The sequence below is a fragment of the Hirundo rustica genome, chromosome 4 (genome assembly GCF_015227805.2).
Source record: "Hirundo rustica isolate bHirRus1 chromosome 4, bHirRus1.pri.v3, whole genome shotgun sequence".
NCBI classification, from domain to species: Eukaryota; Metazoa; Chordata; class Aves; order Passeriformes; family Hirundinidae; genus Hirundo; species Hirundo rustica.
Window position 1 is genome coordinate 2698392 of NC_053453.1, and position 21970 is coordinate 2720361.

General features: G+C 42.5%; 1 protein-coding gene across 3 annotated transcripts in view; it reads right to left on the reverse strand.

Annotated features, from left to right (window-relative positions):
- Positions 1–21970, reverse strand: part of MKLN1 (muskelin 1) — a 93643-nt gene that overhangs the window by 28636 nt on the left and 43037 nt on the right. For all 3 annotated transcript variants that reach the window (XM_040060981.1, XM_058420109.1, XM_040060983.2), the window contains one exon: positions 15154–15266. In XM_040060981.1, coding sequence (XP_039916915.1) covers positions 15154–15266 — 113 coding nt within the window. The remainder of the gene's footprint in view (positions 1–15153; positions 15267–21970) is intronic.

A 21970-nucleotide genomic window follows, 5' to 3' on the forward strand; every position in this document is an offset into this window, starting at 1 on the left:
GCAGTCCTGGGCAGTTTCCTTACTGCTTCCCAAATCTTTTTTTAAGAGCCTTCATACACTTTTTCCTGAAGCCTGAGAGTGATGTTCTGGTACACCAAAACATTGGAAATAAAAGTTTGCAAAGCCTTATGGGCAAAACGTCAGACAAAAGAAAAACATCACATCATGAGTGTAGATCAATTCTGTAGTTTATTTTGACACAGCTGGGTGACAGGACACTGAGAATGGCTTCCCAATGACAGAGGGGAGATTTAAATTAGATATGGGGATGAAATTCTTTCCTGTGAGTGTGGTGAGGCCCTGGCACAGGGTGCCCAGAGAAGCTGTGGCTGCCCCTGGATCTCTGGAAGTGTCCAAGGCCAGGCTGGATGGGGCTTGGAGCAACTTTGGATAGTGGAAGATGTCCCAGTGCATGGCAGGGACTGGAATGGGATGATCTTTAAGGTCCCTTCCAACCCAAACCATTCTGGGATTCTATACCAAAAAATCTATTAAAAACTATTGAAAAGTAAAGATTAGCCAAGTAGAAACTGATTATCCTTAAAAAAGATAGATTTGCTTTAGAAAAGCAAACCTTTAAAATCATTATTGAAGATTTATACTTAAAGAAGAGTAGCCATACCACACCAAATAATCAGCACAGTAGCTGCTCTGTGTGCTACCAAGTATTGCCTTATGAGAAAATCTTCATAATTGTACCCTTTCACTTAAATTCTACTGAAATTTAAAGTACACTAATGGAAAGCACATCATTAAATTGGATAAAACAAGAAAGGAAGCATTACATCTTTGCTGTCAAAAGCCTTTACTATTCATGTTACAGAATTCAATTTCTTGATTAAGCAATGGCTCCAGGAAACTGTTTACAGTAACTCAAAAGGCCACGTGAAGAGGTGAACTGAATTGTTCATATTTTGTAAATATGAAGCATTATGTCAGCAATGATTACAGCTTTGAGGATTAGTTACTTCAGGGTAATTAAGATAATTTTATTTTCTGGGGGAAAAAAAAAATAAAAGTACTGATAGTGAAATATTAGCATTAAAATCCTGAAGTGCAGCAAAAGCTCAGCGATCGCCTTTGGTCACACGGAGGAAGACGACACAGAAGGCAACAATACAATTTACTTTGTTCCTAGAAAATTCAAAACCAATTATCTTGCAGAGGACCCAGTTCCAAACACACGGGGGAGTTCCTCCTCATGAGAAGCACCAATCTGTGCAGCCCCTGGTGTACAAATAAATCACCCCAGTGTTCAAAGTCCATGCCAAACCATGGAGCTGGGACGCTGAGGGATACAGCACCGGTCCCCTGCCAATGAGCACCTATTTGCCTTGGCACAGCTGCCTTGTAGGTGAGATGTGAGGACCCACTTGTGCTTTCTGACCCTTCCCTCTGGCAGGTCTCTGCAGCATTTTAAGGGACTTGGAGAATTTAAGAACTAACCCTCACTCTCTCACCTCTATGCAGACTAAATTAAACCCTCCCAAACTCGCTCAAATAATGTCTTTGGCACTTTCAGGGGGCAATCTCCAATTTAGTAATTTCCAGATCTGCTTTGCCACAGAAAGCTACATCATTAACCAAAATTTGTCTGAGCACAGGCACAAGGCTGAGACACTTCACAACTCAATACCCATCTCAAGGCACTGGCACCGACAACACAGCTGTTGCACTAAATATGCAGATTTCCTAAGACTACTTTAAAATGAGAAAATAATTCAGGAAAAATATATTTTTTCTTTAATTATGTCCTGGCCACATCTCACACAGTAATATCTGCTTTCTTGAAGAGCTGTTAACCTTAACATTTCATCTCTATAGACACATACTCTTCATCACCTTAAGTTCACCCAAACTGCAGTCTGCCACAGCATGAACTATCTCTTGTAATACAGGAAACTTTATCCTCTCTGAAATCTGTTCTCAAAGAAAGAAAACTGGAGTTCTGCCTGCACACCACTCACAAGATCACGAGGAACCTGCCAAAGTTTCTTCCTTAGCCTACATGTTTACCAAAATGAGTAAATAACTCCATCAACAACGATACACGCTGGTTCGACATTTAAGGCAGAAAAGGAGAAAGGTCTAAATCTGTGTTCACTTCTGAGTTCAGCTGGACCATGGCAGCCCTTGCAGCTCATATGTACTTCAAAGAGGGACACAAAGTCCATTTACAAAGACACCACAAAAGAGCAAAACACTTTGAGGCACATGTGATGAATCAAGCGCCCGTGGATGGCTGCAAATGCTCCTCCAAAGCCGTGTGCTCCGTGTGGTTACAACAGCAGCCTGTTGTTCACACAAAGAACATGCTGCCACAACTTGTCACGGACACAGCAAGCCAGTAAATTCAAATAGGAAAGTCTGTTGATTCCACAAGTGTTCAAAGAATCTGACCCTTTAAAAGCAATGACTGAGAAAAACTGACCATGACGGAGATGAGTCTCTAACCCAAGGCTGAAGAGATCAAGCATGGCTGGAGGGCAAAAGAACAAACTTTTGTCCCCCTGCCAGGAGGTAGGCTGGTCATAATCCATTAATTAATGTCCCAGGCTGAGGGGATCTTACTAGAGACCTCTACGCCCTTCTTCAAGTTCAAGTCCTATCACCAAGTCACAGATTTGACAAGTTGCTTCTGTGATGGTCTGAACTCATAACAAATCCGTGTACAAGTCCTCATCTTTGGAAGTGTTCAAGGCCTGGCTGGATGGAACTCTCAGCACCCTGGCCTACGGGAAGGTGTCCTTGTCCATGGTAGGGGGCTGAAACTAGAGGGTCCTTCCCAATCCAAACCCTTTAAGGTCCTTCCCAATCCAAACCATTCTGTGATTTTATAATTGAATACTTTAGATCTGGTTTCTTCACAGTCGTTACATGTGGAATCCACATTTTTGCAGATGAAGTTTCACAACCTGATTGACTGAGGTAGTAGAGGTATCACTTCCCAAACAGAGCCCATCTTCTGTAAGACTCTAGAAGTCACATCCAGCAACAGCACCCCAACGACCTGAACAAGCACTGCCTCTGGGGACTCCTTCCAATTCTCATCAGAAAGCTCCTGGCATACACACTGCAGAAACCACACGTGAAAGGGGCTTGTGACTGGGCTAAGTCCTTATTCAGATGGCAAGCAGCGTGTCAGGCTACTTTGGCCAGCGCCTCAGCTGCTGCCAAGGCTGCAATGGCAAGAGGAAAGCATTAGCATATCACATTTCTAACCTACAGGACACCAAACAATACCAAAAACTACTAAGCACAGGCACTGCTGGGTTTGTGTGGGACTCAATAAGTGCCCACACAGAGCCAGGACTGACCTGAACAAAGTGGCTCTGTGCCACCCAGCCCCACTGTACAATCACAGCACAGCCACAGCTAAAACAGATCAAACAGCATGTGCAGGGTCCTGTTTGGAAGTGCTACAAAACACCAAGCTTTATGCCCAGCTCCAAAGCTCTTCCTCAAACAGGTTGGTGTTGATGCAGCTCCTCTGGTCACTACAACACAGATAAACACCCTGGTGAGGGTGGGATGGTGGGGAAAGGAAGAGAGGCTGTATGGCCAGGAGCACTTAAGACAGGCTTTCAATCCTTTAAGCGCCCAGGGCCAAATAGGATTTTTAGGTTTCGTCAGTGCTACACGAAATTCAATTGTGCAACGCCAAGTGAATACACAGTATACTTTATGAAAAGCCTTCTCAACATGCTAAGCCACTTTATAAAATCTAATTAGAGCTTTCTTCATTTAACTTGCAAATGATGAAAGCAATTATCCCACTTAAGGACTAACTTACAAAACGTTTTCAAAAAGCAACACAACAGCATCGAGAGACAACACCGCCTCCTTAGAATAATTGATTTGTTCCTATACAGGGGAGAAAGGATTGGGACTCAACTCCTTAGGGTAGGGTCTGCTCAAATCACTATTTATGCCAGAATCAGCAGGCATCATCTTAGCAACAGCGTCCTGGCATGCTGCACTAAGGCACAAACATGACAGCTTTCACTTTTTGGTTTGTTTTTAAATAAATGTCCTATGAAACTCCTTTAATGTGAACGTGACTGCAGGATGCCAGTTCCACTGCCCATCCCAAATAAAAACCGGGGGAGCTGGGCTTCTTCTGGTTATCATAACCTTTTGCAAATAAAGGGGTTTCAGTTGCAAGAAAAATCTCTTTTATTCAGACCAATCCAGATGAAAAACCTCAGGAGCAAGCCTGGATCCTTTTCAAGAGTCAGGGAAATAAAAACAAAGAACAGCTGACTAATTCCCCGCTCTTGGTCCTGTAAAAGACTGAGTGGAATGTGAACACTGCCTCCAGTATGAAGTTCAAAAATAAGCATCATGAGGTAAATGCTCTTGTCCTAAAGCAAACTAGGACGAGGACATAAAAAGACACAAACAACCTACTTTGTTTCCAGTCCTGAGAGCAGCCTGTCAGGCAACAAATAGTCCCTCCTGCCTACACACAACTGCAGAGATTAATTGCTCTCATTTCCCAGTTTAGGACTATAATTCATTTCCTCCTCCACCTCCCCCCACTCCCCCCAAAAAAAGGGGAAAGTTCTCCACAAACTTGAAAATGAAAGGAAATGCATATTATTCCTGGCATTAATTCAAGTCCATGTGCTTTAAGATTAGAGCTTGTTAGTGCTTTATCAATGCCAGTCTACAGCTAATGCACTCCCAAAATGTTTAATCTGAGCTGCAGCGAAGATTTGCTTTGCTCTAGATGAGCACTAAATTCAGCAAGAGAAACAACTGCAGCCATACAACAAAATAAAACACAAGTTATTCACAGAAGGCATTTTAAGTTGATCATTACCTAAAGGTGCCAGAAACATAAGAAAATAATTTAATCTATTTTTTTTTTCTTTATGATAGCATGGAGGGTTTTTGTACGGACCCTCAACACAAAACACAAAACAGAAGGAGCTGGGGGCTGATGTATCATTCCTATCACCCACAAAATCACCAGTGATGTGCCAGGAGCACCAAACCACCAGAGGGAGGTTCCTGCACGTTCAGCCACACAACAGGAGCATCACAGTTGTGCTCAAGGGCAAAGCAGCCCGGCGTGGGCACACGGCTGGGGATCAGAGCCCTCTGTAAGGGTTTCTTCAGCCTGAAAGACTCTCCCTCAAACAGCACATCCCAATTTCCTACCCTGTATGACAGCAGAAATCAGTGCCATTTGATGTCCAAGACTAGACAGCTCCAGCACTAGAATTAAAAACCTTTCAATGTCACACATGGTAGATGCAGCAAAGGACCAAATGTTTCTAGGGGTATAAGATGGGAATTTAGCTCCAAAAACATATTTTGCATGCTCAATGTACACTCCATTCTTTAAATTACTCTGCAAATACTCCCTGGAAGTGTTCAAGGCCAGGTTGGTTGGGGCTTGGAGCAAGCTGATCTAACGGAAGGTGTCCCTGCCCATGGCAGGGGTTTGGGACTAGATGATCTCTAAGGTCCCTTCCAACCTTTAACATTCCATGATTCTTGGCACTATTTATGAAAGTAACTGATACTCCAACTTAACTTTAAGGCTGCTTTACCAGTTATAAAGAATATTTCTGAGAACATGTAAGTTCATCAGCCACAGAACCGTTTGGGTTGGAAGGGACCTTAAAGCTCATCCAGTCCCACTCCCCTGCTTTCCACTATCCCAGGTTTCTCCAAGCCCTATCCAGCCTGGTCTTGGACATTTCCAGGAATGGGGCAGCCACAGCTTCTCTAGAAAACTGTTACATATAAATTAAATACATTCTGCCAATAAATATTTTGGGAAGCCTAAGGAATAGACCAGAATCTATCTAAGAGTCACGATGCTGAAAACTCCTCAGGATCAGCACTGGAAAGCCATGAATTTACACAGTTTTTCACTTGAGAGAATTAAATGTCTTATGATAAATATCAGGTTTGGATATTAAAAAGTTATAATTAACTATTAATAAGTCCAGGCACAGCCAAGACAGGGAAGGCACCCCTGGTCAGGCAGTTGACACAGAATTCGAGCTACGGCTAATCTGCTTACTGGTGCCCTCCTACAGCGATGCTGGTAAATCTATCCCGTGGCAAAGTCCTTTCTGGGCATCTGACTCAGACATGATGGAGCAGATTAAAGTCAGAGGCAGCTTTTAGCACGCAGTTTTGTGTGCACATCTTTTCAAGGTGGGAAAACAACAAAAGTGAACAAGATGAAGCTTTCTTTTCCCCCTTTTCCTCAAAGCACGCTCACATTGGGACAGCCCTAATTTCCCACTGCTGATGCTGTGCAGCCTTGAGCTGAGCTTGCCACAAAGAGACTTTCCCTGTTTAAATTAGAAAAAAAAATAAATAAATGTCCTGATGTTCTATTTTTGAAAGTCGGTTCAATGAGCTTATAAGTCAAATGATCAGGCTCAGAGATCATACGACACAATCCTTATGACAGCAGTGGGCTGGATTTGATGACCCTTGATGGCCCAACCCTTCCAGTCTGACATGAACTTGACTCCAAGTCTTTGCTCCATCCTTCAGGGATCAGCACAGGTTTAACACAGCACAGACTCGGTGCAGTACATGAGCAATGCTATGTAAACAAATAGATAATGCTCTGTTCTTGTGAAAGTATTATTTATTAGCCTCCCTGCCAGCCTGCTTGCTGAAATAACTAAATTGACAGTATTTTCATAAAGGAATGACTTAATGCATGATGTTCTGGCTTCCGATACGCTCTGATCAAGGCACCTCTAAAGACCAAGTGTGTCCTCACAGCTGAACTTTCTAAAGCACCAACATTGTGCTTTGACAGCTGTGCTGTCTTGAGTTTTCCTACAGTGCAGAAACAGCTTTGGCAGCCAATGCCAGAGGAATTGCCAGTGCAGGAGTCACATTCCTGGATCTTCTGAGCTCTCTCTCCCACACCAAGGTATCATCAAGGCCTTCCAGCAATGCATAACATTGTGGATCTTATGTTGCAGTAAAACAAGACATCTTACAAGCCAGTGGAAAAGGTAAAGGGGAAAAAGCTGTCACATCTTCAAGCATGCAAAAAGTGGCAAATAATTTGTGGCCACCAGTATTTAAAAGGAGGTTATAAAAAAGATGATGGGGGACTTTTTACACAGGCAGATAGTGAAAGGACAAGGTGAAACCGTTTTAAACTGAAAGATGGGACATTTAGATTAGCTGTTAGGAGGAAATTCTCAGCTCACGAGGGTCGTGAGGTTCTGGCACAGGGTGCCCAGAGAAGCTGTGGCTGCCCCTGGATCCCTGTAAGAGTCCAAGGCCAAGCTGGATGGCGTTTGGAACAACCTGGGATAGTGGAAGGTGTCCCAGCGCATGGCAGGGGGTGGAATGAATTGATCTTTAAGGTCTTTTCCAACCCAAACCACTCTGTGATCTTTAATTTATGTGAAGGAGGTTGCAGGAATGTGTATGAAGGTCTTGTGCAGGCTTTAGTTTACAGTCAAAAATAAAAGTCATCCAACCTTTGTGATTCAGCTTACAAATGCGAACAAGAGAAGTACTGAAGAAATTCCCCAGTACAGAGCGACCTTGCAGCAAAAGGACATCAATTCTGTGCTACTTCTAACAAAAGGCACAATTCACCTGCAAATAAAGAGCTGCTGACACTGGTGAAATGTGAAAAAAAATTGTAACTTCTTAAATTTTACCAAGTAAATTGTCAGTTTGTTCCACGTCCACTGCTCAGCTTTGCTTTCAGCAACTCTGATGAAACGTAGCAGACGACCCACCAGAGAACCAGAGTTTTCACCAGCTCTGAGATGGGCCCTGAGGACAACATCCCTCGTGTGCCGAATTTAAGTAACTCCATTAACAATTGCAGGATGTGGAGTGAGGTCATTTCTGCATGCATCACAAGTTCATGCTGTCCTCTCATTACCAGTAACAATGGCTAGCACAGGTCCAGCCAAGAGAGATTTTTTCCATAGACACAAACTACTCGGCTGAGCTGCAGCCCCACTCGCAGACCAGAAGGCTGAAAAAATTTAACTGGTTGCTTATAAACTGTTAAGCCACAAAGGTTACGAGTAAGGCGACAGTTTCAGAAGTTGAGGGGGTTTTTGTAATTAATGTCCTTGAGATGCCAGTGACAGATAAATCTGAAATTCTAAGTCTAAATCTTTTGACAGCCATACGCTCTCAGATGTTTCTGAGAAAGTGAAAACAGTTTTGAACAGGTGACAAAAGAGCATTCTGCACCCAAAGGTGTTAGCAAGCTGTAAAAGTGGCTGTTTAACTTCCTAGAGCCCAGTATCAGTTACATCTCCATCACATGCATGGCCTGGAAAATTCATGGTTTAAGTCCTACTAAACACACTAAGCTCTTTCAGGTAGGTCTGAATTGAACACATCATTGCACTAGCCATTGTGCCACTAAGTTCTCTTGAGACACTCCAGCTCAATTTCCAATTACCTCCAAAACCCAGTTGCTGAAATACCTCAGTAGCAAGGTCCACAAAAACTTACTACATTTTCAAGCACGTAATTATCCAGACAATTTAGCTACAGATTCGTCTGTGATACCACTTGAGACTGCTTCCCTTATGTTACCACCTTGGGATAACTGATATTTCTTTAGGGATTTCTGTATTTGTACAGATTGAGGAATGTTAATGTAACATTAATGTAACAAGTCTCTCAGCGTAGCTGAAATAAGACATTACTCCCAAGGCAAAGTCGACTGGTGTGTGAAGCTACTTCCACTCACTGGCAAAAGTGAAGTGAAAGTTTTCCTTCCACCTCTGCATATTCTCCTATTTCTTTAAAACCCTTTTCTTTTAATCCCTTCGTTGTGAAATGCTGGGGTCCTGGCATTCCAGCTGGCTCATCTCACAGGTGCATATTTCTGCATCTTTAAAAGCCAAAAGGATATAAATCAGAATTCCTTGAACCAACATCAACATCCTTATTAAATCTTTACCTGAAAATCCTGTAATGTCGTTTTCCCCCAGGATGCATCCACAGCCACCCAAGAATGACTCTACACTGCCTCATCTCCAATTTACAGGGAATTGCAAAACGCATTAGGATGATGTAATAATGTCCTAATAAAGCCATGTAAGTAAAATAAAGATCCATTCCAGACCAGAGATCAGAGCATTAAACTCATCATAAGCTGCAGTTGAAGTGGTGATTTTTATCGGAACATAAACGCCACAAATCAACTCGGCCTGATGCATTACTTCAAGGACTAAAAGTAGTTTTACTTTGCAACTGAAAGCTTTATGATGACTTGGAAATTCAGCATAACCTGAAGACTGGCACGCACAAGCTGCAGGGCTGCCAGAATTGTGCAGCCTCCAGAACATTGGGCACAAGGCATTTATTTAATGCTCCTTTCTCCAGGAGACTGACTTGAACAGCAGTGTGTGGAGGAAAGGGACCTCCACACATTCCAACATCTGGTGTGAGGAATAACTGAAGTTTGGCTGGTTTTCTGGGCTTTTTTTCATGCTGAAAGCAAGAAATACAGGCACCCAGTGTGGGAATTGAATAGCTTAGGACCCGAAGCTGTTTTCAAATATGGATGATCTTTTCCTTAAAAAAATGTCAAAGTTAAAAAAAGTCAAACAAACCAGGGTTAAGAGGACAGAACTCTCGAGTCACACAAGGTAGCATAAGCACCTAAGTTAGCTTTAAAAGCTGAAAACCTTTTCCAAAATATTTAAAAATAAATTATTTTAAAGAGCTGAGATATTACTCCCTCAACAGGGTCTTTCTGCTTTAGGCTGCCTAAGTAGAAATCACTGGGGATGTCAGTCAGGCCTATGTGAAAGTCTCTCTCTACCATTCTGTTGAAAGGGTACTGGCTTAGAACATTTTAAACCATTATGCTCCTAAATAGGGAGGAAAACAAACAATTAGCCTGTGATATTTAGGATCAGCCTAGGATACTTTTCATGTGGTTCACTCCAGCATCTGCCGTCTTTGTTCCTACTTTTGTAGGCATTTGCACTATTTAGGAAGTTGGCTCCGAGGTACGTCTGCAGTATCCAAGTTTCTTTCAGGGACAGCTGCCTTCTCCCTATGTGCTTTTGTGGCACCAGGCATCTCTTACAACTGAGCATCTGTACCACTGGAAGTGCTCAGCAGTAGGACGTGGCACATTCACTGCATTACATCTCAAGTCCGTAAACATCGCAATATTTGCAACAAAAAGCCCCTCAAGTCACTTGAAGTGTCTTCCAAACTGTATCACCATCTGTGGGAAGAAGTCAATATTTGAGACTAGCTCAATTCCCACACTTCAAACAGCACAGTGTAAAAGCTTGACATTGATAAGCTCGTGTACTGCTGCATCACACCCAGATAAACCAGTCAGAGGTGTCACAGACTCCTACAAAAAATGCTTCTGTGGTGATATGACACTGAAAGCTTTGGGTAAATTCAACCATTTCAACAAATCCTAAGAAAAGCACGCAGAGACTAGAGAAAATTTAACTGGAAATACAATAGCAGCTGAAATTCCCCCTGGCTCTCACCATTAGATGATCTTTCTACACTTGTCAGCTTTTACTTTCAGCATCCTGAAAAAGCACTTGGTGCTCACAGCAAACTGCCACCTCACAATATACTCATTTTCTACATCATTTTTGAACCTACTGAACAGGAGGCACTTGTTGACCTACACTTTCCTTCAATGTGAGCAAAGATTTATCCTCTCAGTTAAACCATGACAAGACCTTCACTTCTACCTTTAGTAAGGAAACACTTCGACAATTTTTGAGAGAAACACAGTGTCACCTAAACCTAACCCATTTACACAATTTCCACATCCTTCACAGAACTGATCTGTGAGCAAGGTTTTCCTCTGAAGAAACCAGAATGAGGATGAGTCAATGCATTTTCCAAGAAGCAGCACAGAAGGCACCAATTGATGCAGTGACACTGTTTGAAGGGAGATTACCCCCATCTCTTGTCTCTAGGAAATGCTAAAACAGGGTACAGGAACACCAGACATACACAAAATATGCCAACTATCACACCACTTTAGTCTCATTTATCTGATCTCCAGAGGCATCAACATCCCTCAGCATTCTGATCCTAATTCAAAATCCCCTGACTATCAATTTACAACAAACGAAGACTTTCCTACACTTAAAACTGTCCTCCTGCACTGAATTTCACTAAATTATCCTTCAAAAGAGAAAGTCGCTGCTAGGAAACTAGAAAGAGAAATCAAAACACACATTAAATTTCTCTATTAACTGACGCTGGCCTAGAATAAAAATGTCCAAGGAATGACAAGGTTTGTTTTTTTTAAAACTATTTATTCCCTAATCCTGAAGAGGTCTGTTGATCTACAGCCACTAAAAAAACCTGAAGACAACAGCATTTGTCAAAACATTCCACTTTGATTCAGGGTAGAAGCTCTTAAAGGCTCTTAAATGAAATGCATTTTGGCTGTGCCTTGTGCCAGCTGATTCACAGGGCTGTCACACACTCCAGAGACAGAAGCTGTGGGTAAGCTGAGAGGTGCTGAGCTGCTCCATGAAGCATCTCCCTGGAAGGATTCAGGCTTGAGGAAGAGGATTTGACAAGCTCAGCAGCAATCCTGATGGATCCATAACACTGAAGGGATGGTGGGGTCTGTCTGTCCATCAGCAGTGCTGCTGTACTCACCAGCAGATCCTCCAGGCCCTGTTTTTCATGCTGTAAGTCATCAGCTATTCCAGAAGTGCCCTGAGCATTTTCTCCAGACACAGAAGGCAGGCAAAAGGAACTAGAGCATATCCAGGAAAGAGAACAGAGCTGGGGAAGGGGCTGGAGAACCAGGAGTGGCTGAGGGATCTGGGAAAGGGGCTGAGCCTGGAGAAAAGGGGGATCGGGGGGACCTTGTGGCTCTGCACAACTCCCTGACAGGAGGGGACAGCCGGGGGGGTTTGGGCTCTGCTCCCAGGGAACAGGGACAGGAGGAGAGAGAATGGCCTCAAGGGGAAGTTGAGCTTGAATATTTGGAAAAATTTCTTCACTGAAAGGGTTGTCCATCCCTGGAATAGGCTGCCCAGGGCAGTGGTGGAGTCCCTATCCCTGGAACCATGTGGATGTGAGACTTGGGAACATGGTATAGTGGTGGCCTTGGCAGTGCTGGGAGAATGGTTGATCTTAGAGGGCTTTCCCAACTTAACTATGCAATGATTCTATGAAAAAGAGCTATAGAAAATCAGATTTGGTGGTCTAATTGTTAAAAGAGCAAACAAATGCAACTGCAGGTGACAAAGAGACACGTCATTGGAAAACTTTGAAAAACAGCAGCAAAAATGTTTTCTAAAAGGGTCACACAAGGTTTTCCCAATGCACTGCAACAGAAGCTCCCAGTACCCTTATTCCAAAAGCATCACTGTGCATTTTCCCTACAATAACACTGGACAGGATGCAACTTTCACCATATTTCACTCTTATCCAAGTTTAATTATTGAGTGGCTAATTTAACCACTGTCACTGATTAATTAGAATAAAAAAGCCAGAAGCAGAACTAGCACAATACAACAAAACAAGATTAAGCTCCACTGGAACCTACCCTGAATATTTTTTAAAATTCCATGTCAACAGACATTTCCTTTTTGCAAATTGTTTGTGAGCAGTTGATGTCCCTATTAGAGAAACATCTGGAGTCTTTGTTTTTGAATTTACTTCTCAACATTTGAGATTGACCTTTTCATTTCTAAATCAGGTTTCATCCAGACCTCTTTGGAAAAAAAAAAAACAACCACAACCCACTGCTGGTTTCCAAGTACAGCAGCTGCCAGCTCACTGTACCTCAGAAAGTCACCAAAACCCAGAACCACACTTGAGGAGGCCTCCTGAACGCTGCTGAATGTATCACAGAATCATGGAATGGTTTGGGTGGGACGAGACCTTGAAGCCCATCCAGTGCCACCCCCTGCCATCGGCAGGAACACCTTCCACTAGCCCAGGTTGTTCCAATCCCCATCCAGCCTGGCCTTGGACACTTCCAGGGATCCAAGGGCAGTGACAGTTTCTTTGTGCCAGGGCCTCACCACCCCCCCAGCCATGAATTCCTCCCAATATCCCATCTATCCCTGCCGTCCAGCAGTGGGAAGCAATTTCCCCTTGTTCTGGTACACCATGCCTTTGTCCCAAGTCCCTCTCCAGCTCTCCTGCAGCCCTTTTAGGCACTGCAAGGGGCTTTGAGGTCTCCCTGGAGCCTTCTCTTCTGCAGATGAGCAGCCCCAGCTCTGCCAGCCTGGCTCCAGAGCAGAAGTGCTCAAGTCCACAGCATCGAGACCTGTCGAGCTTCTCATCCACCAACACCCCAAGTCCTCCTCCCCCTCAGGGCTGCTCATGGATCCATTCTCTGCTTGGCCTCTATCTGTACTTGGAATTGCCACAATCCATGTGCAGGACCTTGCACTTAGCCTTGTTGAACTCTAGGAGGCTCACAGGGGCCCCACCTCACAAGTTTGTCACAGAGAGTCTTTCCAGAATCTCCTTTCCATTTTCTCCACACTCCTCTATTAAGTACATCCCTTCTTCAAAACTCCTCATACATTCAACAAGTTTCCACTTTTTAAAAACTCATCTTTCTCCCTCTCCCCGCAAGACCCTCCTCACCTTCCATCTGAATTTCCTGAGCTTCCATAACACTCTGCTAACATTCTTCCCTCCAAAATCCCTTTATAATCATTTAAGCACATCAACTCACAACTCTTCTACTGTGTCTCCTCCACAGCTCTCCTTTTGTGCATCCCTCCTTCCTCCCATCCCAGTCTTACCCTGCTGGAGTAACCTGGAGGAGCCTGGAGAGAGGAACCTGGAGAGAAAACATCCCAGCCAGGTCTCCTAAGCTTTAAAGAAACTCAAGTGGATGTGGCACGACCCAAGCAAGAAAGAAATGAAGCCCATAAACACCAGACTGACCCACACTGGTTTGTGCTGGAAGAAAACAGAGCAGCCCCTTTTTGACTAAACAGTACATAAATAAAACAATTTTACCTCTCCGCTGCTCTGTTATGACAGAAACCAGAGTATCATGTTCAGTTTTGTTACTGCCCATTTCGTAAAGGATGTTCCAATCAGTAAGTACACGGCACAGAGATTTGAGGGCTACAGGAAATGCCTGTGAGATTTTATTCTTTTTTTTTTTTTAAGCTCAGGCTATTTGTCCTACTTGATTATAACCTCTAAAAAAAAAAACTTTGCCATGAAAAAAATAACAATATTAAAGTGTTGTTTAATCTGGTAAGGAAGCTCACAAAATTAGCCGTGACAAGAAACTGAGAAATACAAATGAGAAACAAGATGGTTTTATACTGTTTTCAAATAGCTGAGGAAATCAGCTCCTGAATTTGTCAAAAAGTGGTGGGATCTCAAACTCTTCATATCTTCAAGAAGAGGTGGCATGAATTTTCCTCTGACAAACAAGTAATGAACTCAAAATGCAATTCTCACACAGAACTAGAAGATCTTAATGTACAGTGAAATGACTACACAAGCCAAAGGTCTTGGACTTTTTTTGTCTGATCCTATAATTCAAGCTACATTCATTTCAGGTTTCATACGTCAAATACTGAGCAAAACAGGCCAAGAAAAATGGTTCAAATGAATTCCACGAAAGCTCTCGGGGTTGTGCAGCCTTTGGCAGTAACCCCTGTCCTCTAGATTTCCATCTGGTAGTTGTCCATTTCTATTCATTTTTGACAGAAGCAAAAAAAAAATAAACAATTTGTTTCTGAAGCTCCAATACCAGGACTGGGTCTGAAATGTTCATTGCCAAGTTCTTGGAACCTTCTAATGGGAGGCGTCCCTGCCCATGGCAGCAAGGCTGGAACTGGATGATCTTTAAGGTTCCTTCTAACCCAAAACATTCTGTGATAAGGCTGGTTGTTCCGCCACACAAAATTATTTAACTCGTGCTCTGCTTGCTGAGCTGATTTTTTGGCTGATCATTTCTGCTTTTGAGAAATAAACCTTTCCCCTCCAGGAATCTTAACACTTCAAAGCCGCCTCCAGCTCATATTTTCCCCACATAAGCATTTCAAAAGTCTTCAGAACTTGAAGGTCTGAACTTTGTGGCTCTCACCTTATACTGCACTTCCACACAAGTACTTTAGTAGGGGCATTTTTGAGGGCAACCATTGATGTATTTTTAAAAATATAGATGTTTGCAGAACTCACCTCTTTCTCGGTATCCCTGGATATACAGGTCCACTGGTTTTCCTTCACACTGTATGCCCAGAAGTCAGCCAGATCCTGAGTTCCATCCCAGCCACCAAACAAATAAACAGTTTCTATTTAAGAAAAAAAAGTTAATTTTATTTTAAAAAGAGAATGCGTTTAAACAGGCTAATACCTACAAAACATCTGTGACAAACTAGCAGAAGAGAAATTTAAACTCTTCTTTTTTTTACTTAAAACACCACTCCTCTTTGAATGGAACTAGTCATCAAGACAGAAATGTGGTTTAGTTTAGTAATGGAAGATTTTAGGATTGATAGACAGCCAGTTCTCAGAGTCATTCTCTATTTCTACATTTACAAAAGAGGCAATCAAACCCACAGTCTCCCGATTAAAATTCCAGACAGACAAATGAACAATATTTAACATTTTGGATCCTGTGCATGTAGTCTATCAATGATATCTCAGCCTGTGCCCTGTTTGGCACAGGATTTACACATCAACAAGATTTTGGAGATAGGAGCAGCAAAGCTTTTCTGTTCAGTCCATCCCCTAGACAGAAAAATCAACCACAAAATCCTCTTCAATGGAAATGTCTTGCACAAAGTAGCTTACCTGATGCCACGAAAGTCAGCGAGTAGAAGAGTCACAAATTTAAGTCAGTGTTTCAGGGCTGTCACCTCAAACCCACAACTGCTCTGTGTACAGCAAGTTCTAAGGCATCCCAGACTCACAGATAAAACCAGATGAAGCCTTTGAAGAGGGGAAGCGTTTAAGAAAGGAGTTTCTGTTCTGCCATGGAGAGATAGCCAAATGACTCCCACTATAGAAATAGCACTATCTGGTCTCTGGTTCTAAAAATATTTCATTTTTAGACTGCATTAAAACACAACATAAAGCCAAGTCCAGGAAGAGCAAGCTCCTCAAGACTTGTAGAGCTTTGAAAAACTCCTTTAAAATCTACAACCAACTTCTATTATGGAGGTAACGGCCAGTTTTTAAATCCAACACCAATTAAAGCATGGAGTTAGAGCACGATTATAAAATGGGACTAGTCCCTGACCCTTACCTACCATCAGGATAGTGGTCATCACCATGGAAAGGTTACCCTGGTTCATTAACTTTAATTACCCTTCCTCCTGGACTCAGGGCTCCCAGTGTTCCCTGCAAAGAGCAGGTCCCTTTGTGCACATAAATTCTCACAGCTCACAAAACCCACATTACCACAACAGCTTCATTGATAGCCGAGAAAAATAAAAGATTTGGCACCAGCTAAAAATCCTACTGGGGCCTTGCCAAAATGTCAGGCCTGCCTGGAAAGGCTTTGTTGGCTCACATGAAATTTAATAGCAAACCTGAATGACTCCGATGAAAACTCAGATTTTTGGAAGTTACCTAACCCAAGCTGACAGAATTAAATGTGAGCAATGAGAGAGGAGCACGAGCACCCAGCTGGTGCTGAGCATCCCCAGAGTGACACCCTGAACACAAGTGGATGTGAATTCTGTGCCAGGCACATTTTTCATCACGAAATAAAACTGTAGCTCACATGAAAGAAAGGCTCCATCACTATCTAGACCGAATGAAAATATTTTTTTGGTTTCATGCTTTATTGCAGAAGTAAGTATATGAAGATTTGAGAAAAAGGTTGCATGTTTTAAAAGGAATATTTCTTAAAGCATAAATGCATCTGTTGCTGGTAATGTCAAGTAAGTAATTTTTTACAGTTCTCCTAAAATTTGGAATTGTTTTCCCATGGTATAAAGCAAAAAATAGTTGTTTGGTGGTTTGTGGGATTGTTGTTTTTCAGTTGGGGTTGGGTTTGATTGTTTTTGTTTGGTCAGGTTTGAGGGTTTTTTTTGGATTTTAAAGTTTTTTTTGAAGTCAAGCTTCACTCTATTTCCCAACCAGTATCACTGCTTGTATTCTAGCTGTTAATTCAAATTTTATGGGAGGGTTTTTTTTTCTCCCTGCATGCCGAGACCCAACAAGGACAGACCTCTAAGGCCAATATTCAAAGAAGAGGACAGAGGCCACAAAGCCCAGGCAGCAGCAGTGGAGCAGCTCGAGGGGAGCCCAGCAGTCCCACACCAATATAACTCTGGTAGCACTGGGGAACTCAAGGAGGAAAGGATCCTCCCTCTGTATCCAAGCAATATGGAACACGGCAAAATTGATGCTGCTTTATTAAAGCAAGTCTCTATTCAGCTTTAGGGGCAGAGCAGGAGAATTTTCAAACCTAGCTGCAAGGCAACAAGAAAAAAAAACATGAAAGCAATTATATTTACCCAAAGCTTTTACCAGCTACGTTTAGGAAGTCAAATTTCTCCTCCAGCATCCTCAGCTTATTTCCTCTACATTTATTTCTGAATACAAATTCAACGCTTTGAATTAAATATGTTCTGTGAGTATTTCTAAACTGCTTGCTCAGTCAAAAATTTTTCTGTAATGTCTGAGTTCTTTTCTTCCTTTACTCTCTAGATGATTAAAAGGTGCCAGAGAAGTCCTCAAATTAGAGGATATATATTCCCAACAATCAACGTATTTCCTGTCAACCTCTCCTTAATTTCTGTATCTCTGAAAAGTAGCAAAGCAGCCTTCTCCAACCCATTAAATATCAAAATTCTTGGGGTGATTTCAGTCCAGGTTCACACACACTTTCAAGGACAATTCTCTAACTCCTGTTAACTCCATTTTCTCCATGTGGTGAAATCCTTGGTGGGATTCTGTTAACAGGAAGTCTTCCTACGTGAATACATTCCAGTCCTGGTGACATATTTAACTACATTCTTTGGTCAAGTAGTATTTCCATGTCTCTGCTAGAACAGTTCTCCATGGCATATAAAAAACTGTGGATCTACAGCACCTCTGCAAGGTCCATCAGTCATCCTCCAAATCCCTCACAGGAGGGCTAACCTCAGCAGAGACCACGTTACCCAGGGAATTATTCAGTTATACTTTGAGTACCTCCAAGGATGGACATTTCAGACTGTATCCTTGCTGCAATGACTGATTAACTTCATTACATTTTTTCCCCCTAATATCTAACAGGATTTTCCCTCCCTGTCCTTCATCCTACCCCTCTGCAGTCCCTAAAATGAGCCTGTCTATCTCCATGCTCTCACCAGTAGCTGAAGGCAGCTCTAAGATCCTCCCATGAACCATTTTTCTACCACATGAACAAAACCGGTTCCCTGAGCATCTCCTCACACACCACACGCTCCAGCCCACACCACCTTGGTCAATTCAGTTTGACACAGTCCTCATTGTCCCAGAGAACCCAAACCAGGCATAGCACCCCAGATGTGTCCCTGAGTATCCAGAAGAAGAAAATTACCCTCCCCTCTCCCTGCTGGCCGTGCCAGTGCTGGTACAGCCCAGAAGGAGAGGCCTGGCCTTCAATGCCATGAGGACACCTTGCTGATGCACATTCCGCTTCCAGCGCCTTGCAAATCCTGCACAAGTCAGTCCCCAGCCTGTCCTCCTGCACAGCTGTCACATCCCAGGGGCAGGATCAGAACCTCACAATGCTCTCCTGCAGCTCCTCAGGGTCCCCTGAACTCATGGCCCTGTTCCCCAGTTCATCAGCCACTGCCCTCCCAGTCAGCTGCCAGCACAGGCTTGCTGGGGCTGTACCAGAGCATCACTTTCCCTAAAACTATGAAGAATTCCTCTCAGGAAAAAAAAAAAAAAAAGGGAAAAAAAAAAAAAAAAAAAAAAAAAAAAAAACAAGGTGTAAGATCTCTCAAAAGCCTTCTACAAAAGGATGCCACTTCCCCGGGTAGCACCCACACTTGAGTTACGTGCCAGCAGCGCTGCCCACTTTGCGAGGAGCATTTAAGAGCACAAATATAAAACCAGGCTTTGATCTTCTTGCAGTATCCCACCCCTTGGTTTCTGAACTACAATTCAGCTGAATACAAGTTTGCTTAATAAAAGGGTTTTTTTTTTTTAAGGATAGGCACACAGTCTCAAAATGTGAAAGCCCCATGAAGTTGAGTAACCTCCAGGATTCAGCAGCTGTTTGTGTTTCAGAGCTTAGAAGCCATCTGTGTTTTGTTTCTGAGATCCCTTCATCCTGTACACAAGTCTTGTCTTTAAATATCTTATGGATAGCAGTGTTTTCCCCAGGCAAAACAGCATCCTTCATGTCTGCTGCTCTGTCTTCATCTTTTTCATCTTTCCATGCTGCTTTTGAACCAGCCTTGTCATTTCTGCTGTGCTGCCCACATATACCATGGGCATACTGGGCTCAGTGCTCTGAATCTCCCTCTGCTCCCAACCTACAGATTTGTCCTCATTTATCTAATGGAAGGAAGCAAACAGAATTCCTCTGGACAAAAGAAAAAGCAAAATGATGTACAACCAACATTACACAGCAGTTGCACCTCACTGAGAGAACAGCGAAACCATATCAATAAAGACCATTTCACTAATGTTTTCCCTTAAAAAACTGTTTTACTTGCCAAAGAGAAAAGAAATGGAGACAGAAGAAAAATCATGGTTGTTCTGCTGTTATTTCTAAAGCAGGCTCATGGGAAAACTTCAACATTTAAGAAATCCTGATACAACACCAAATATCTTTTTTTTTTTAAAATAGAATGCTTTCTACATAGTCCATATTTCTCTTGTTACCAAAACAATTACATGGCTTTATGAACTGCATTGTCACGCACTGTGTCTGCCCTATAAGAGCAGAGGAGATCAATTCCACCTTGTCTATGGAATTGTAAACCACATCTCCAAAGCACAACATACATGCTGTTCCTAAGTACTAACATCACTCCTTAAAACTTGCTTTTGGCAATTCACTTGCCCATCCCCTCTTTCTTCCAGAATAAGCACTGAAATTTTGAAATACGTGGCATATCTGACCTATAAGGAGGCCAGGGAGGGCAGACTCGAAGAGCTGTTAATGAGGAGCCAGTGCCAGATGCTGACACCCTCATCCCAAACTGCATTAGGGTTCAATTCCCTGGGAACACAACTCTGCACACGAGCCTGTGTGTTACTGTCCCAGTATTTCCCTGGGGCCTACACAAAAAGCTTCTCATGTCTGACATGCAGCACACAACACTCTGTTCTTGTGTAGTTTGGGGGTTGTTTGGGGGATAGTTTTGTTTTAATCTATGTACCTGGGTTGCAACTACTTAAATACTTCCCCTTCCTTGTAGAAAAGCAGAGAGAGCTATCCAGCCTCCCACACGGAGAGCTGCATGAGAAATACACCTTGCAGGGAAAAGCAGGAATAACAGGAGCTTTCTGTTTTCATTTGCAGCCTAAAGTTTTAAAGTACCTAGCAGTGGTTTCAGCTATAACTGTGAATATCTCTTAGTTTATGTTTCTGCACATGCATACCAAATCCAATTTCCTAATTCTGCCATCCAGAGTCATTCCTGTCTGAGTGTTAATGTGATTAAAATGATGGAGGATATCGTGGGAATCACTAACTTCCCATTTTTAATGTCTCTTTTTTTTTTAATCTAGGAAGACATCAGGCTGCATTCTCAGCTCTGCATCCCACAACGCCTACAGCTCCATTTCAAACTGCTTTAAGAGTTTTCCAAAGCATCAGGAACGCTGCACTTAGTCAGCTGAGGCAGGTACTAAGAACAGGAGAATCAGATGGAATTGAGCTCCAGCACAAGGTACTGGCTGCCAGCAGAGCTGCTGAATTCTCTTTCAGTTACTTTCAATCTACTCTAAGTGAAAGACAAATCATGCTAAAAGGCAGTTTAGATCAAGTTAATCCATGTTCTACCCAAAACTGATAAAAAGATCTCAATGACTCCCTGCACTGGCAGCAACTTAAGATCTTGTTCAGCTTCTCACCAACCCTTATTCTCTATCTTAACACAAGCATGTGCATCCAGTAAGCTCAGTATTATTAAATTAGAATTATTTTTCCAGTAGTAAGTGGTTAAAATCTCCTTGAGGTAATCAAAAGACCAAATCATTTATAGTTCATTTATAGCTACAGCAGGTCTGGCCATCAGAGATGAAAATTTGCTTCCAACACTTAATTCTACATGATATGAAACTTCAGAATCTCCTTGTAAGTATGATTTTGCTGTTTCATTTCACTTCCAAAAGATTCAAATTGAAGAAAATACTGATTTTTGAGACAGGCCTCACTCCTCTAACAAGGAATGCAAAGTGAGACGATTTCTCTTCAGTTGCCAAAGTCTTCTGAAAAAAACCCACTCAGCAAGTGTGTGAGTAAGGAAGGAGGATGACTTTAAAGGGAAGAGTACACCACTGCTCCCTTTTCCATTAACACTGGATCTGTCCAAGGTTAGCCAGGGAGCTTTCCAGCTCCAGTCTGTAAAATGCATCCTGACATAACTGGCCAAATTCCCACCAGCTCATTAAACTCCACCTATATTCAAAAGGAAAACTCCAGCAATCAGCAATGGGAAACAGCCCCAAAAACTTCCCCTGGCCTGCCACGAGCCAAATTAAATGGCAACACTGATCATCTAAAACACATTTCAGCTATTACAAGCCTCAGTGGACCTGGATGCAAAACTGAGAGCAACTTCCCAAACAGCCCACAGGGAAATTTTGGGAAGGTATCCCACCATCTATAAATAGAGCTAGAGCAAGAAAGAACCACCATGAGAGAGGAAGAGAGATCCAGGACTCCATCTCTGTGGGTACAGTCCAGTCGCTTTTGTGCAAGTAAAAAAAAAAAACAAAACCAAAACCAAACCAAAAAAGCACATATATTTCATACATTTATGATATACATTATCTATATTTCCATCAATAATATCATTATTAGTATATATGAAATACACACATATATCCAAAGTAT